Source organism: Nothoprocta perdicaria, unplaced genomic scaffold, assembly GCF_003342845.1.
Source record: "Nothoprocta perdicaria isolate Ctin4 unplaced genomic scaffold, notPer1 scaffold_10, whole genome shotgun sequence".
Taxonomy (NCBI): Eukaryota; Metazoa; Chordata; class Aves; order Tinamiformes; family Tinamidae; genus Nothoprocta; species Nothoprocta perdicaria.
The window spans coordinates 1,932,138-1,944,553 of NW_020454094.1; the positions used below are offsets into that span (position 1 = coordinate 1,932,138).

Below are 12,416 nucleotides of genomic sequence, written 5' to 3' on the forward strand. Positions count from 1 at the left end.
CGGAAGGTCATTTCTCAGGCTGCGGGCCCCGCGTGGCACCATGGAGCTGTCACACTGCCCTGTGAGGGAAAAATGCCCTTTCTGCAAACTATGCAAATGGATGGCCTCTTGCCTCCCTTCTTCTTCTTCTTCTTCTTTTTTTTTCCTTTCCCCACCACATTTAAATTACATGAATCACCTTCAATTCTGCCACCGTCCTGTAAGTTATCAGCTTCCCGGTTAACAAAGCACATCTCGGCAGAGCGAGAGTGGGAAGATAAAGGGAAATGAGGCCGTTGCCACCGAAGGGAGCTGTGCATCATTTTGGGCACAACAGCTGTCCCTTCCTTTTCCCGCTGTATTGGGGGCTTTATAACCCACCTCCTGCTCTCGCTTCTAATTCCATTTTTCTTTCCCTCTTGYGGCTGCTGAGTGAACAAGCCACAAATCAGGGACTCCTGAGCCGAGTGTCCAGGAGAAATAATGAAGCCCTCGGCAATGAGACCTGAGGAATTCAGAACAATCTCGTAGTCTGCTGCTTTCCTGATCTCTGGCACGTATGCTGATCCGGCAAGAACAGCTCGGAATTCCTGTGGACACCACGTTGCTTGGACATCAATGTTTATCAAAGCAAAAAAAGAAATTACAAAGGGCTAAAAAATAAATGCAGCAGAGGGAATTGAATTGCATGTGCTTATTATTAAGATGCAAAGCCCGAAAAAGGAAGTTGTCTCTTCCTCCCCTGCRTAGGGACTGGTTTACAATCTTCCGCTCCACTTGGATAACATGTTGGATTTGCTGTCATTTGTCAGCGATATTAAAGGAAGGTTTTTGGTGGAGCCTGTTGGGTTGTGGGAAGAGCGTWACTGGTTAACGTGGTTAAGCACAGCACACTGTAATGAACCAATTTGTTTCAGACAACAGGCATAATTACTTTGCAGATAATGTGCGCGCCAGGGGATGCGGGGCTGGGATCTTTGTTCCTGAGATGAAAACACTGGACAYTGGTGCCTGGAGCTGAAAGAGGGGCTCGGAGGGGTGTCAGCAGCCTGTTCTCTTCTGGGCTGGCTGGTCGGGAGCAGCGTTGTGAGGGCAGCCACCCAGGGGCATGAAGAGTCYTGCTCTGTCAGCCCATGCTTGTGGGCTTCAGCTAGAGCCCCATCAGATCCTGGGATCTCGGGGAGAAGCTGCACGGAGAGGGATGAGCCGGCGGGATGCAGGAGGTCACAGTGGGTGCAGAGCAGGTGTGATGGGGCCATCGTTAGCCCTGGCACAGGACATAAWTGTTCACTTCTTTGGGCCGTGGCTGGCCCTGAGCACTGGGGCTGAGGTGGGGCTTCCTGAGCTGCAGCACCCTGAGGGCTGCGAAGGTCTCCCCAGGAGGASAGCGGTGAGGAGCGCTCGCAGCCACAGCGTGGCACTGCCCGGGCTCCTACTTGTCCCTCCGGACCTCGCCCGTACCCTCCAAGGGAGCGGATTTGCTGCACTGGCAGACAGAGCAGCCCCCGCGTGCAGAGSTGCCCCGTGGGTGGCTGCTCCGCGCTCCGCTCCTGTGGCACCGTTTTCCCAAGGCCTTCGCCCACCTGCTCCCCCGCGGCAGCCGCTCGCTCGGCAGCGCTGATTAGGTGTGGGGGAGATAAGGGCAAGGCCTCGGCTGCTGATTGACCCTGCGGAGGCAGGAGGAGGCAACCATGGCCCCTTCTCACGGGAACGCTGCCTGCGGAGCAGCTCCCAGGCCAGGGGGATGGATCCCAGAGAGGGGCAGAGATAGGCTGGGGTGGGAAGCCGCATGTTGGCGCACGATGGCATCAAGCCCTGAGARATGGCTAGGGGTAGGGCTTACTTAGGCACAGGCTGGCTTTTTTGGAGAATTCCTGCTCAGCAGTGAAGCAGCTGCTCTGCAGAGGGGCTTTTGGAGGTGAAACAGCATTACCGCGTTCCCTGTGTCCTGGGGGCTTCCAAAGGCTTCACGTAGCCCAAGCTGCCCGGGCTGCTTGATATATTCTGCATGTGACAGGACTAATGCATTCCTAACTTGCTGGAGGAAGTCGCTCTCCTTTCCTGGGATTTCTCATGTGGAAGAGCTGTTGGAGCTGTTTAAAAGAGGAAACATCTTACAGATTAAAAAATGGCAAAAAATAAGGTTTTCCTTTTGGGTGTGGGCTTTGTGTTTCCGAATTCCGCTCTGCAGCCGGCGCGGCTCTGGCAGGGGAAGGTGTCTGCCAGGCACACGGGGCATTTGATAACACGCTAACRTGTCTGGACAGAATCAGGGCCAGGGCAGGCTCGGCTCGTTGGTGGAGTCAACACGCACCCATCTGCCTCTGGCCAGGCCCTCRCTCAGCGCTTGAGTGCTTGGTTGTCTCCTTCTGAGATCCCCCAACAAGACACTCTTGTGTAATGTCCACATGGGGAAGTTGCCAGGGGTGAGTGGAGCATGGGTCATGGACCTGGRGAGCTGCTGGCCCGTGAGGACAGCTCTCCTGCTGCGGCAAGGAGCTGTGTCCCTCCTAGCTTGGGAAGTCTGGTTGTACCAGTCACCAAATTGCGTAGCTCCAAGGACCCTCCCTGGCTGGTCCTGCTTTAGTGGGGTAGGAGCTGGTGCCAAGCAGTGTGAGACAATGCAGCGTCACCCTTTCCCCAGAGAGTGCCCAACATGGCAAATTCTGCATGCGCCTGCATGGTGGTGGCTCCAGGAGGATGTGGAAGAGGCGTCATGGGGAGGAAGTCGTGGAGCAAGATTCCTGGGGACAGGATGTGAAAAAGAGGAGGGAGCACGTGCTGGTGCTGAGAACAGAGGAGAGAAGGAAGGAGACAAAGAAGGAGACTTGAATGGACATAGAGGAAAACAGAGGTAGAGGATGTGGAAGGAGGTAAAGGTGACAGGGAGATTTAATGTATTGGGGCAGTGGAATCAGAGAGTGATTATGGAGATGGAAGTGATGTAGAAGAGAGAAAAATACTGCAGCAGAAGGCAGGGCCATTTAGATGTTACTGATTGGGAACCCCCCTGCTAACGCCCTCCTGTCTCTGCTTTGTCCTAGGGCACTAAATGAGAATATGGCCAATGGCATTGAAGATCTTATCGGGATCCCATTCCCGAACCACAGCAGTGAAGTCCTATGCGGTTTAAATGAGCAGCGACACGACGGTCTCCTCTGCGATGTCATCCTCATTGTGCAGGACCAGGAGTACCGGACTCATCGGTCTGTCCTTGCTGCCTGCAGCAAGTACTTCAAAAAACTGTTCACTACCAGCACTTTAACAGACCAGCCCTATGTTTACGAGATTGACTTTGTCAAGCCTGAAGCACTTTCTGCCATCCTCGAGTTCGCCTACACCTCAACCCTCACCATCACCACCTCAAACGTCAAGCACATCCTCAGCGCGGCCAAGATGCTGGAGATTCAGTGCATTATCAACGTATGCCTTGAAATCATGGAACCTGACAGAGAGGCAGAAGAGGAAGATGACAAAGAGGACGAAGACGATGACGAAGATGAAGATGAGGAGGAGGAGGAGGAGGAGGAAGAAGAGGAGGAAGTGGAGGATTTTGTCAATCAGGAGAACCTAACTGATGTCCAAGAAGTAAGCTGTCACCAAAGCCCTTCTAAGTCTGATCTTACCGAAGAAGCATATACAGAAGCACCTAAAGACTTTCCAAATCACTATCCAGCCAATAACTCATCTGGACACTTGGGTGTGATACGAGACTTCTCCATTGAGTCCTTGCTGAGGGAGAATTTGTACCCTAAGACAAACATCCCCGAAAGGAGGACAGCTCTCTCTCCTTTCACCCCTAGCTTCTTCCCCCACCTCTGGAATGGTGATTTTAACTCCTTTTCCCAGCTCGAGGAGTCACAAGTAGACAACGGCCCTTTGGATCTGGTGATCAAAAAGAGGAAGATCAAGGAAGAGGAGGAGAAGGAAGACCTGCCTCCTCCTCCTCCTCCTTTCCCTAATGACTTCTTCAAGGACATATTTACCAACACCCCAGCAGCTCCCTTAGGGCATATTAAGGCAGAGACTGACTACAGCACTTATCTCAATTTCCTAAGTGCAACCCAGTTTGGAGGAGTTTTTCCTCCATGGCCTCTGGAGGAAGAGAGGAAGATAAAGCCCAAGGCGTCGCAGCAGTGCCCCATCTGTAACAAAGTCATCATGGGGGCCGGGAAGCTGCCCCGGCACATGAGGACCCACACGGGAGAGAAGCCGTATATGTGCAATATCTGTGAGGTCCGCTTCACCAGGTGGGCATGGGGTTTCTCTGCCAGGCTTCGTGGAGAGGCAGGGGGCGGCAGCAGGGGATGGAGGGGGCTCATTCCCAAACCCATGGATGATTCCTGGAGCTCTACCATGGGTGCCATGAGGGGAGGCAGCATCCTGCCCCCAGGACAAGCGGCAGGCAACAGAGGAGACAACCCTTATGGTGGCACCAGGTGGCCCCAAGTCTCAGTGTTCGTTGCTCCCTAGATGGAGGTGAYGACTACAGCAGAAGGGCTGATAACTGCTCTGCCAGTGAAGGGCAGAGGTTTCCACCTGCAGAAGTAATAACTTATCAACGTAAGTTAAGGGTAATGACCCTCGTCTGAAGTCGCAGTGACTTCTGCACTGGGTCTCCAGGGATCCTTTGCATTCGCCTGCTCCCTCGGTGCCTTGCTGTGCTCTAGCGCAGCTACTTCCACAGCAGCACATAACCACACAGGGCTGTGAAGACACAGGCACCTGAACTATATCTGTTTTGCTCTAGAGGGAGTAGGAAAAAAATCATATAGAGCTGAACTCTATCTCTTAATATCTCTTAAAAGCAAAAAGAGAAAGAAGGAAGAAAGAGAGAAAGAAGGAGAGAGAGAAGGAAAGAAAGAAAACAAAGCCGTGTATTTCAGTGGCTTGTGAGTGATCTGTCTTAATCACTTACTGTACAAAAGCTGAAATAAATAGTTGAAGATTTTCAGCCTTGCCATAGTTCACCACAGCTGGAGCAGAAAGTGCTGTTTGTGCCTAAGACCAGAGGAAAACAGATGGCTGCTCTTGGTGAAAGGGCCAAAGAAGCTTCATCTCTAGTGTGCGGGGAGAAGTGCTGGGTTGGGAGGGACATTTAGCTGTGGGATGTAGTTCGGTTTTGCACATTGTTTTGGCATCAGCATAGATCACTGATGGTCTACATGACAGTGTAGACCAGGACAGTGTTTGCACTTGCAGAGGCCAGAGTGGTCCGAATTGTTGTATGTCCATCTGCGAGGGTGGGATTCATCACCCATAATGTCAACCATCCAAGAGCTGGCAGCTAGGCTCGCTCCACAGAGGGACAATAGAAGCCCCTTTGGAGGTGTTGGCCAACGCAAAGGGAGATGAGTAAGGGGGGCCTCACTCTTGGCTGACTGCAAAGAGCTTGTGAGACTTATAAAATAATTTGGCTTTAGGAATTTCAAGTTAGGTAAAACTCRTCTTAAGCTAGGTCTGAGCAGAGACAGCAAGCTCAGATCAACCCTCTGTGCYAATTCCTGGCCTCACCATCTCTCTGCTCCCTCGCAGAGCCCTAGATGCTAATAAATCAGAGCGGGCTCTGAGAGGGCTATGTGAACGTAAAGTCTTTGAAAAGCTGGGCAAGTTTAATTGGTGAGCAGAGACAAATAGATTCCTGGACTGGCTCTTGCTGCGTATAATTAATATCTAATGAGTACAATCTTTACCACAATAATAAAGCTTTCTGACAAGAGCGTGGTATTTCAGCTGCTGGCTACGTGTGAGACAGAGAGCCCGGTTAGGCTGGGCTGAGAAAAGCAGAGCAAAATGATGTGCACAGTAGCTGCCGAGCCCCCGACAGCGACCAGACACCTGGGGTGCTCCTCTATTCAGCCTGTCTTTTCTTCTCCCGTCCCTGTGATAATACTCAAGTGGAATTTATGCAGATGATGAGGATTTGACCTGACAATAAATTCCCGTGCTCTGCTCCTTAAGCGCAGCAGACGCTGTGTTATAATGCATGGAGCGTCGCGCCGGGGCGTGCAACGGGACGAGTGGTGGGGTTCATCCCAGTGGATATATCTCCAGACCGGAGCCCAGGCCATGGCTGGGGCTTGGCCTGCTGTCTCCTGAGCTCTTATCACTGCTCCTGGATGTGACACTTCAGTGATAGTTGCAGGGAGGAAAGTGAAATGCCTTGGTGGATTGGTGACCCCTTTCTTGTAACAGTAGTGCTAGGGTTTAGTCCTTCCTTTGCAAACAAGGCCAATATCCTGGGCTTTGTCTGGGGAGACTGAGGCACGGCGAGATGTTGGCATTGGCTCACRCTTACTGCAATAGCTAAAAGAGTGGTTGGGTGAAAATTTGGGTATCCTGGCCCCTACTCCAGGCTTTGATAGACCAGGTGAACCAGCATGTGGGAGAAGGGAAGYGATGCTCCCGAGCCTCCACCTTGCCGAGACGCTGCCTGGCCGCGCGTGGCTCTCGAAGGACCTGTGACAGCCGCAGCTCGAGGGGCTGTGAGGCCGCAGAGCCCCCTGCCACAGAGCTGCGAGGTGACACGATAGGAGCTGCCTGTCACCGCTCTTCACCGCCCGCGCGCCGTCACGCAGAGATGGCCCAGCCATATCAGCCATCCCTGGTCCCAGACCCACCGCGTGCGCTCAGAGCGGCTCCCAACGAGCTCACGTTGGGGCACGTTCGTCTTCCTGGCCAGGGAGCCTCAGGAAGCCTAGTGCATTGAGCTGCTACTCCTTGGAGCTTAAATCTTTGCCTCATTGTGAGCCACAGAGGCAGTTCTCACTTCAGTTTGGCCATTGAGGTTCTGCTCCCYCTGAGCTCTACACCTCCTCATGCCGCATCCCGTGTGCAAGTGGCAACCAGCCACCATCAGAGGAGGTCGATGCCACCCGTGGTTTAATTCCAGCCTCAGCACCTTGGAGCGCTGAGCTTAAATGGGCTGACGGCTGGTCCCATCACTGCAACTATAGTCTCTACTACTGTCCTCTCTACTACTTTTCCTCTGAGAAAATCAAATGAGGAAACCCAATCCGGAATGGGGCAATGGCTGCAGTTGCAAAGACCCTTGGCTTGCTCAGCATCACATCCCGTTTTGGCCTAGCATGGACTATTACTAATTGATGTGTAAACTTCACGGCTCCTTTCGTGCCCTCCTTGTGCTTGGCAGCCTCTCAGTACAAAGCAGAAGGTCGGGAGGACTTCCAGCCCCAAGGCACCATCCCTCCCACATCCCCCTCACTGGGAGGAGGTCGTCAGCACACAGCCTGTTTGCAGAGCCCGAGGGAAGGCTCCCGCCTCCCCACATAGAGCTGGAGGCTGGAGGGTTTTTCCYGCTTTAACACCGTGAGCAAAGTGGAAGTTTCAGATCATTGATTTTATTTTTTAAGGCCACTTGCCTTATGCATTTCGCTCTGCCAGGGAGTCTCCCGCTTCCCGAGAGCATTGGACTGTCACCCACTGCAACCAGCAGCAGGAGATGCAAAACTGGGTACCACACAGATCCCAGCGAAATTCCCGGGTTAATCCTCCCATGCATCTTATCTCCACTGCCAATTGATAAGCAGGAAGCAGAGAGGGTTCCCTTTTATCCCACAGCAAGGACCTTGCATCGGTCCTGGCTCTGGTGGGCATCTAGTTGCAGGAGGCCAGACTTCAGTCAATAGCTCATTGTTTTTTTCTTAAGCAAAGGCTGCTCAGGGTCTGGGCTCTTGTTTTGCCCTGCTAAAGGACTGAAGAAAAGTGCAAATATTTCAGCTTTCCCACCAAGGCAGCCCCAGAGCATTCAAGGAGAAACTACTGCAGCCAGAAAGGTTAACTTTATTTGCTCGTGTTATTTGTGTTGTGACAGCTCGCAGAGCCCTAATCGCTCTCCTGATGCAATTGCATTAGGGGCATCCACACGCAGCTGGCACGTGTTGCTGCCCACCAACCCACCCCCGATCCCGCAATGGGGCACACGGCAAGCTGGGCAGCTTGCTCCAAACACCCAACCTACCAGCATGGAGGSCCCTTTCCTGGGAGCTTCTCCCTGCACATCGGCATGTCCTGAAAAATATCATTTTGGAGGAAAAAGAGCCTGGAAAACCTCCCTTGTTCTGTAGCCCGTGAGCTGCCGCTGCAGCAGAGGCGTGCAGGGAAGGATCGCGGTTCTCCCTGCCTGCTGACAGAGATGGGTAATAGCCTGCAAGAGCTCTGCCTGTATTTACATTGTACAACCCTGGCACGCCGCGTGTTTATTAGGAAAAGCGATCCTGCTAGGTTAAACATTACATATATAGGTTTAAATTATGCTAGAGGTGGGGCTGGTAGCTCTGCTTTTTATTAAGGTTTCCCAACAGTGTGCGTTACGAGACCCTGTTCCCGTCGGCTTGTAACATCGCCGCGCGTGCTGCACTTGGGCTGAAATTTTCCATGCGTCTTTGTGTTGTTTCTGAGAACCGGTTTCAGCACTTTCCGAGAGCGAGGCTAAGGGGCACCGTGCCCACGCGGCAAGCACGGCACCGCAGCGTCTTTGCAAAGATCAGGCCTGGCTCTCGGGAGCAGGAGCTGGGGCCGGTGCCCGGCGCAGGGGCATTTCTCTGCCTCCCTGCAAACCTCGCCAAGTTGCAAGCCTTGGAAAACCGAAGGCTGTGCAAGCTCAGTTGAGCTGCGGAGCAAGCAGAAAGCATCTCCGTCGCCTGCAGTGCTGCTGCATTATGCCCCGGGACAAGTTTTCCCAAGGGGATATGGGAGCAGCGCACTGGCAGCAGGTGGTTGGTCTGACCCATCCATCTGTGGGTCGGACTCCCATGGGTCTGTACGGAGCCCAGGGAGCCCCGTGCACGGCATTGACCCACTGCTCTGGGCACCAGATGACAGGACTCATGTAAAGCAACAGGATTTGATCCGAGCACCACCAACTGTTTCAAGAGGGGCATGGACAGGGGGGCAGAAAGCTGTCTGTGGGCAGCACCTTGCACAGTTTTAATGCTTGACCTGAGCATAAATATATTTTGGCTCCTTTTTTGCAAGCTCACCTATTTTATGTATATGAATACCATAGCTCTATATGTGTTCTTAGCATCAGTCACTAATGTCTCGAAGAGATCAAGCCCAAAGCATGTCAGAAAGCAGCTGCAATGCCCTCGCTTTGCTGTTTCCTTGCTTTCTGTGCTGCACTGCACTTGTGCAATCTCAGCAGCAAACTTGGCCAGGCTCACGCAAATTCACTTTTTATCATCGGGTGCCTTAGTTGTGCAGCTGCAGACTGCAGAGGGGAATATTTATTTATTGGGAAAACAAAATCACAGCAGTGACTGCATGGCCGGCTTGGGAAAGCGTTCTTCCTGCTTGCTGGTGTTTCCCCTCTCTGGAAATCCTGCCTTTGCACACAAAGGCAATCAGGATGGGTGCCCTGCCATCCTGTGGCTGCCTTTAAGAACCACCTCCAGACCTTGTGCAGTCGTTGGAGGCTGGAAGTGCAAGTAGGTCTGTGTGTGTGTGTGTGTGTGTGTGTGTGTGTGTGTGTGTGTGTGTGTGTGTGTGTGTGTATGTGCCGGCCTTGGAACCCATGGAGCGCCCAGCTCTGCCCACGCTCTGGCCCGCGTAGCAGCTCCAGCTTCAAACGAGGGCTCCTGAGACACCCAGTGGTCATTGGGAGCATAAGAGCAGTTGGCCTGCAGAAGCCTCTCTCCTTTGTGGGTATTCCCACAGGTAGCCTTTACTCCCTCCTTTTCTTTTTGTCATTTCCAATAAATGCTTGGAGTTCGCTGCAGACTCCTAAAGGGCTGGGGCTGCCCCTTACAGGCACTCATCTCCTCTGGTTGAACCCAARCAAGTCCAATGAGCAGTCCCAAGGAGTCCTGACACTCAACGTGCCAAAGCCCTACCATTGCAGGGCCAAAGTCCTCCTTGAAGGACAGGAGCTGGTCCATGGGCTGGAGACCAGCCCCGCGCTGTGTCTCCAGGTGATCCAGCCCCTCGCACCACCTCCTGACTTCTTGAAGGTCTTACATCCATCCTGTTCTCCCGACGCGTCCGAAAAGGGGAGCTGCACCRGCACCTCGCTGCCTCGCTGACCACGCTCTTGTTTTCCAGGCAGGACAAGCTCAAGATCCACATGCGGAAGCACACGGGCGAGCGGCCCTACCTCTGCATCCACTGCAACGCCAAGTTCGTGCACAACTACGACCTGAAGAACCACATGCGCATCCACACGGGCGTGCGGCCCTACCAGTGCGAGTTCTGCTACAAGAGCTTCACGCGCTCYGACCACCTCCACCGCCACATCAAGCGCCAGAGCTGCCGCATCGCGCGGCCGCGGCGGGGCCGCAAGCCGGCGGCGTGGCGGGCCGCCAGCCTGCTCTTCGGCGGTGGTGCTGGTGGCGGCGGCGCCGCGCCGGGCGAGAAGGCGTTCGCCGTGCCGCCCGCCCTGCGCGAGGTGGGCGGCCATCTCGAGGTGGGCGGCCATCTCGAGGTGGRCGGCCATCTCGGCAGCGCGCCCGTGTGCCTGCCCGGCCCCGGTGCCGAGCGCCTCCTCGGCGGCGCCGCCGACGCCTTTGGCTTGCAGGAGCTGGAGAGCCGCTTCGAGGAGACGCAGCTGAAGCTGCTGCGGCGCGCGCAGATGGACATGGAGAGGAACGCGGGCCTCTTCGCCCTCGCCCTGGGCCGCCAGGACAGCCTCACGGGACAGCCCTTCTTCCCGCTGCCCGACCCATGGAGCGGCAGCTTTGGYGGCCTCGCGGGGCTGGCGCACGTGGCGCCCATCTCCGAGGCGGGAAACTGAGGCGGCCGCCGCCGCCCCGGCCCGTGGCCGCCTCCACGAGGACGGTGAGGGACGGGGCGGCCGCGCTTGCTCCCCRTACGCTGCATTCCTCGGCCATTTTGGTCATGGGGCTCTAGGGGTGGCTTCATTTTTTAATCTTGGCTTTTATTGCCACATCTGGCAACGGGATTCGCTCCGCTAAGGAGCGCGGGAAGGCGATGGGGGACACGGACACGGGCCGAGCTCCACAGRCGCCTCCAGTAGCCTTCAGGGCAGCTGTGCTGGGATAGCTGGGACCCTGACACAAAACAGGCTGAATGTCACCCGGGAGCAGAGCCTGGCCAGGGTAACGGGGCAGTTTGGGTTGTTTTGGTCCCATTTCAACATACTCRACAAGGAACCAAATCCCACTCTGAGCATTTCGACTGCGGCGGCATTAAAAAAAAAAAGAAAACAAAAAAAGAATGTGATTCTGGAGGGAAACATTTCCTTCTATTTTTTTTTTAGCCTTCGCTTTGCAGCGATAAAATTTTGATGCAAAAAAGCCCGTTTAAATCAATGAGGCCTAACAGCTCCCTTGACTTGAAGCCCCAATTTCTCAAACATTTTGAGATGTTTGTCCTTAATTTCTTCTTCACACACCTTCCAAAAAAATCTCTATAAATATATATTTTGGTGGCAAAAAGTAGCACACCTGAGTGTCACCAACAGTGCAATTTTGATCAGACGCAAAGCTTTGTGCCCACATTGTCCCATCTCAGGGGACCTTAGTAGCAAAGGTCCTACTAAAGGTTTCCCCCAAAACACGAGACCCCCCGAGCTGATCCCTTCCTCCTGGAGGCAGACTGGCAGGATGCACAGAATCAAAGGGAATAAGAGGACTGTAATTTTATTATTATTTTGTAATTTGGGTGTTTACCCATTGCTGGGGCTGCTCAGAGGCCACGACCGAGGGTCCCGCACGGAGGCCACGCTGCTCGGAGAACCCATGGAGACGCACAACCCCAACGCATCACCCGTCCCCGAGAATATCCCACCCCACAAAGACGCTGTGCGCAACCAACCAGAGCAGAAGAAAGAAAAAAAAAAGAAAACTTTTTCAAACATCAAGTTTTTTGTTTTAATCTGTATTGACTTATACAGACTACATTTTGCAAATGACTGGTTACTTCAGGTGGTTTTGTCTACAATTTGGAGTCATTGTAAAGTATCCAAAGATGCYGAGTACTGTATAATCTACAAGAACTTGAAGCAAGGTGGGTTTTTTTCGTCTCGTTTTGTTTGTTGGTTTGTTTTTGTTTTCCTATTTGTCTATGGGGGAAAGAAAAAGAAAAACACTTTGCAATTTTTCTATTTATAACTATTTTTATGTGATTGCTTTATGTACAAAACAATGGAAAAAAAAAGAAAAAACAAAAAAGGAGAGAGAGCAACAACACATGCAAACTAAATTTGCCTTAGTTACTCACGGGACAATCATCCTTTTATCAAAGCTAGAAACCGAAAGAAACAAAAAAAATACAAAAACAAAAAAGAAAGATTAGATCCTTTTACGTATTTATTAAACTGTATGATCGATGCTCTTAAATTCTTAGCGGGCCGTGGTGCTTTCGCAGACGTGGGCAGGCCAAGCTGCTCGAGCAGCCGGAGGGCAGCGCCGTGCGCTGTGCTCGTCCTTCCTCCGCTTTGCCCAGCACCCAAATTCGGC

At 53.2% G+C, this 12,416-nt stretch overlaps 1 protein-coding gene across 2 annotated transcripts in view; it reads left to right on the forward strand.

Moving 5' to 3' along the window:
- Nucleotides 1–10,729, forward strand: part of ZBTB7C (zinc finger and BTB domain containing 7C) — a 107,331-nt gene extending 96,602 nt beyond the window's left edge. For both annotated transcript variants that reach the window (XM_026039954.1, XM_026039961.1), the window contains exons 4-5: nucleotides 3,024–4,229; nucleotides 10,042–10,729. In XM_026039954.1, coding sequence (XP_025895739.1) covers nucleotides 3,040–4,229; nucleotides 10,042–10,729 — 1,878 coding nt within the window. In that variant the 5' untranslated portion in view covers nucleotides 3,024–3,039. The remainder of the gene's footprint in view (nucleotides 1–3,023; nucleotides 4,230–10,041) is intronic.
- Nucleotides 10,730–12,416: the final 1,687 nt, after the last annotated feature.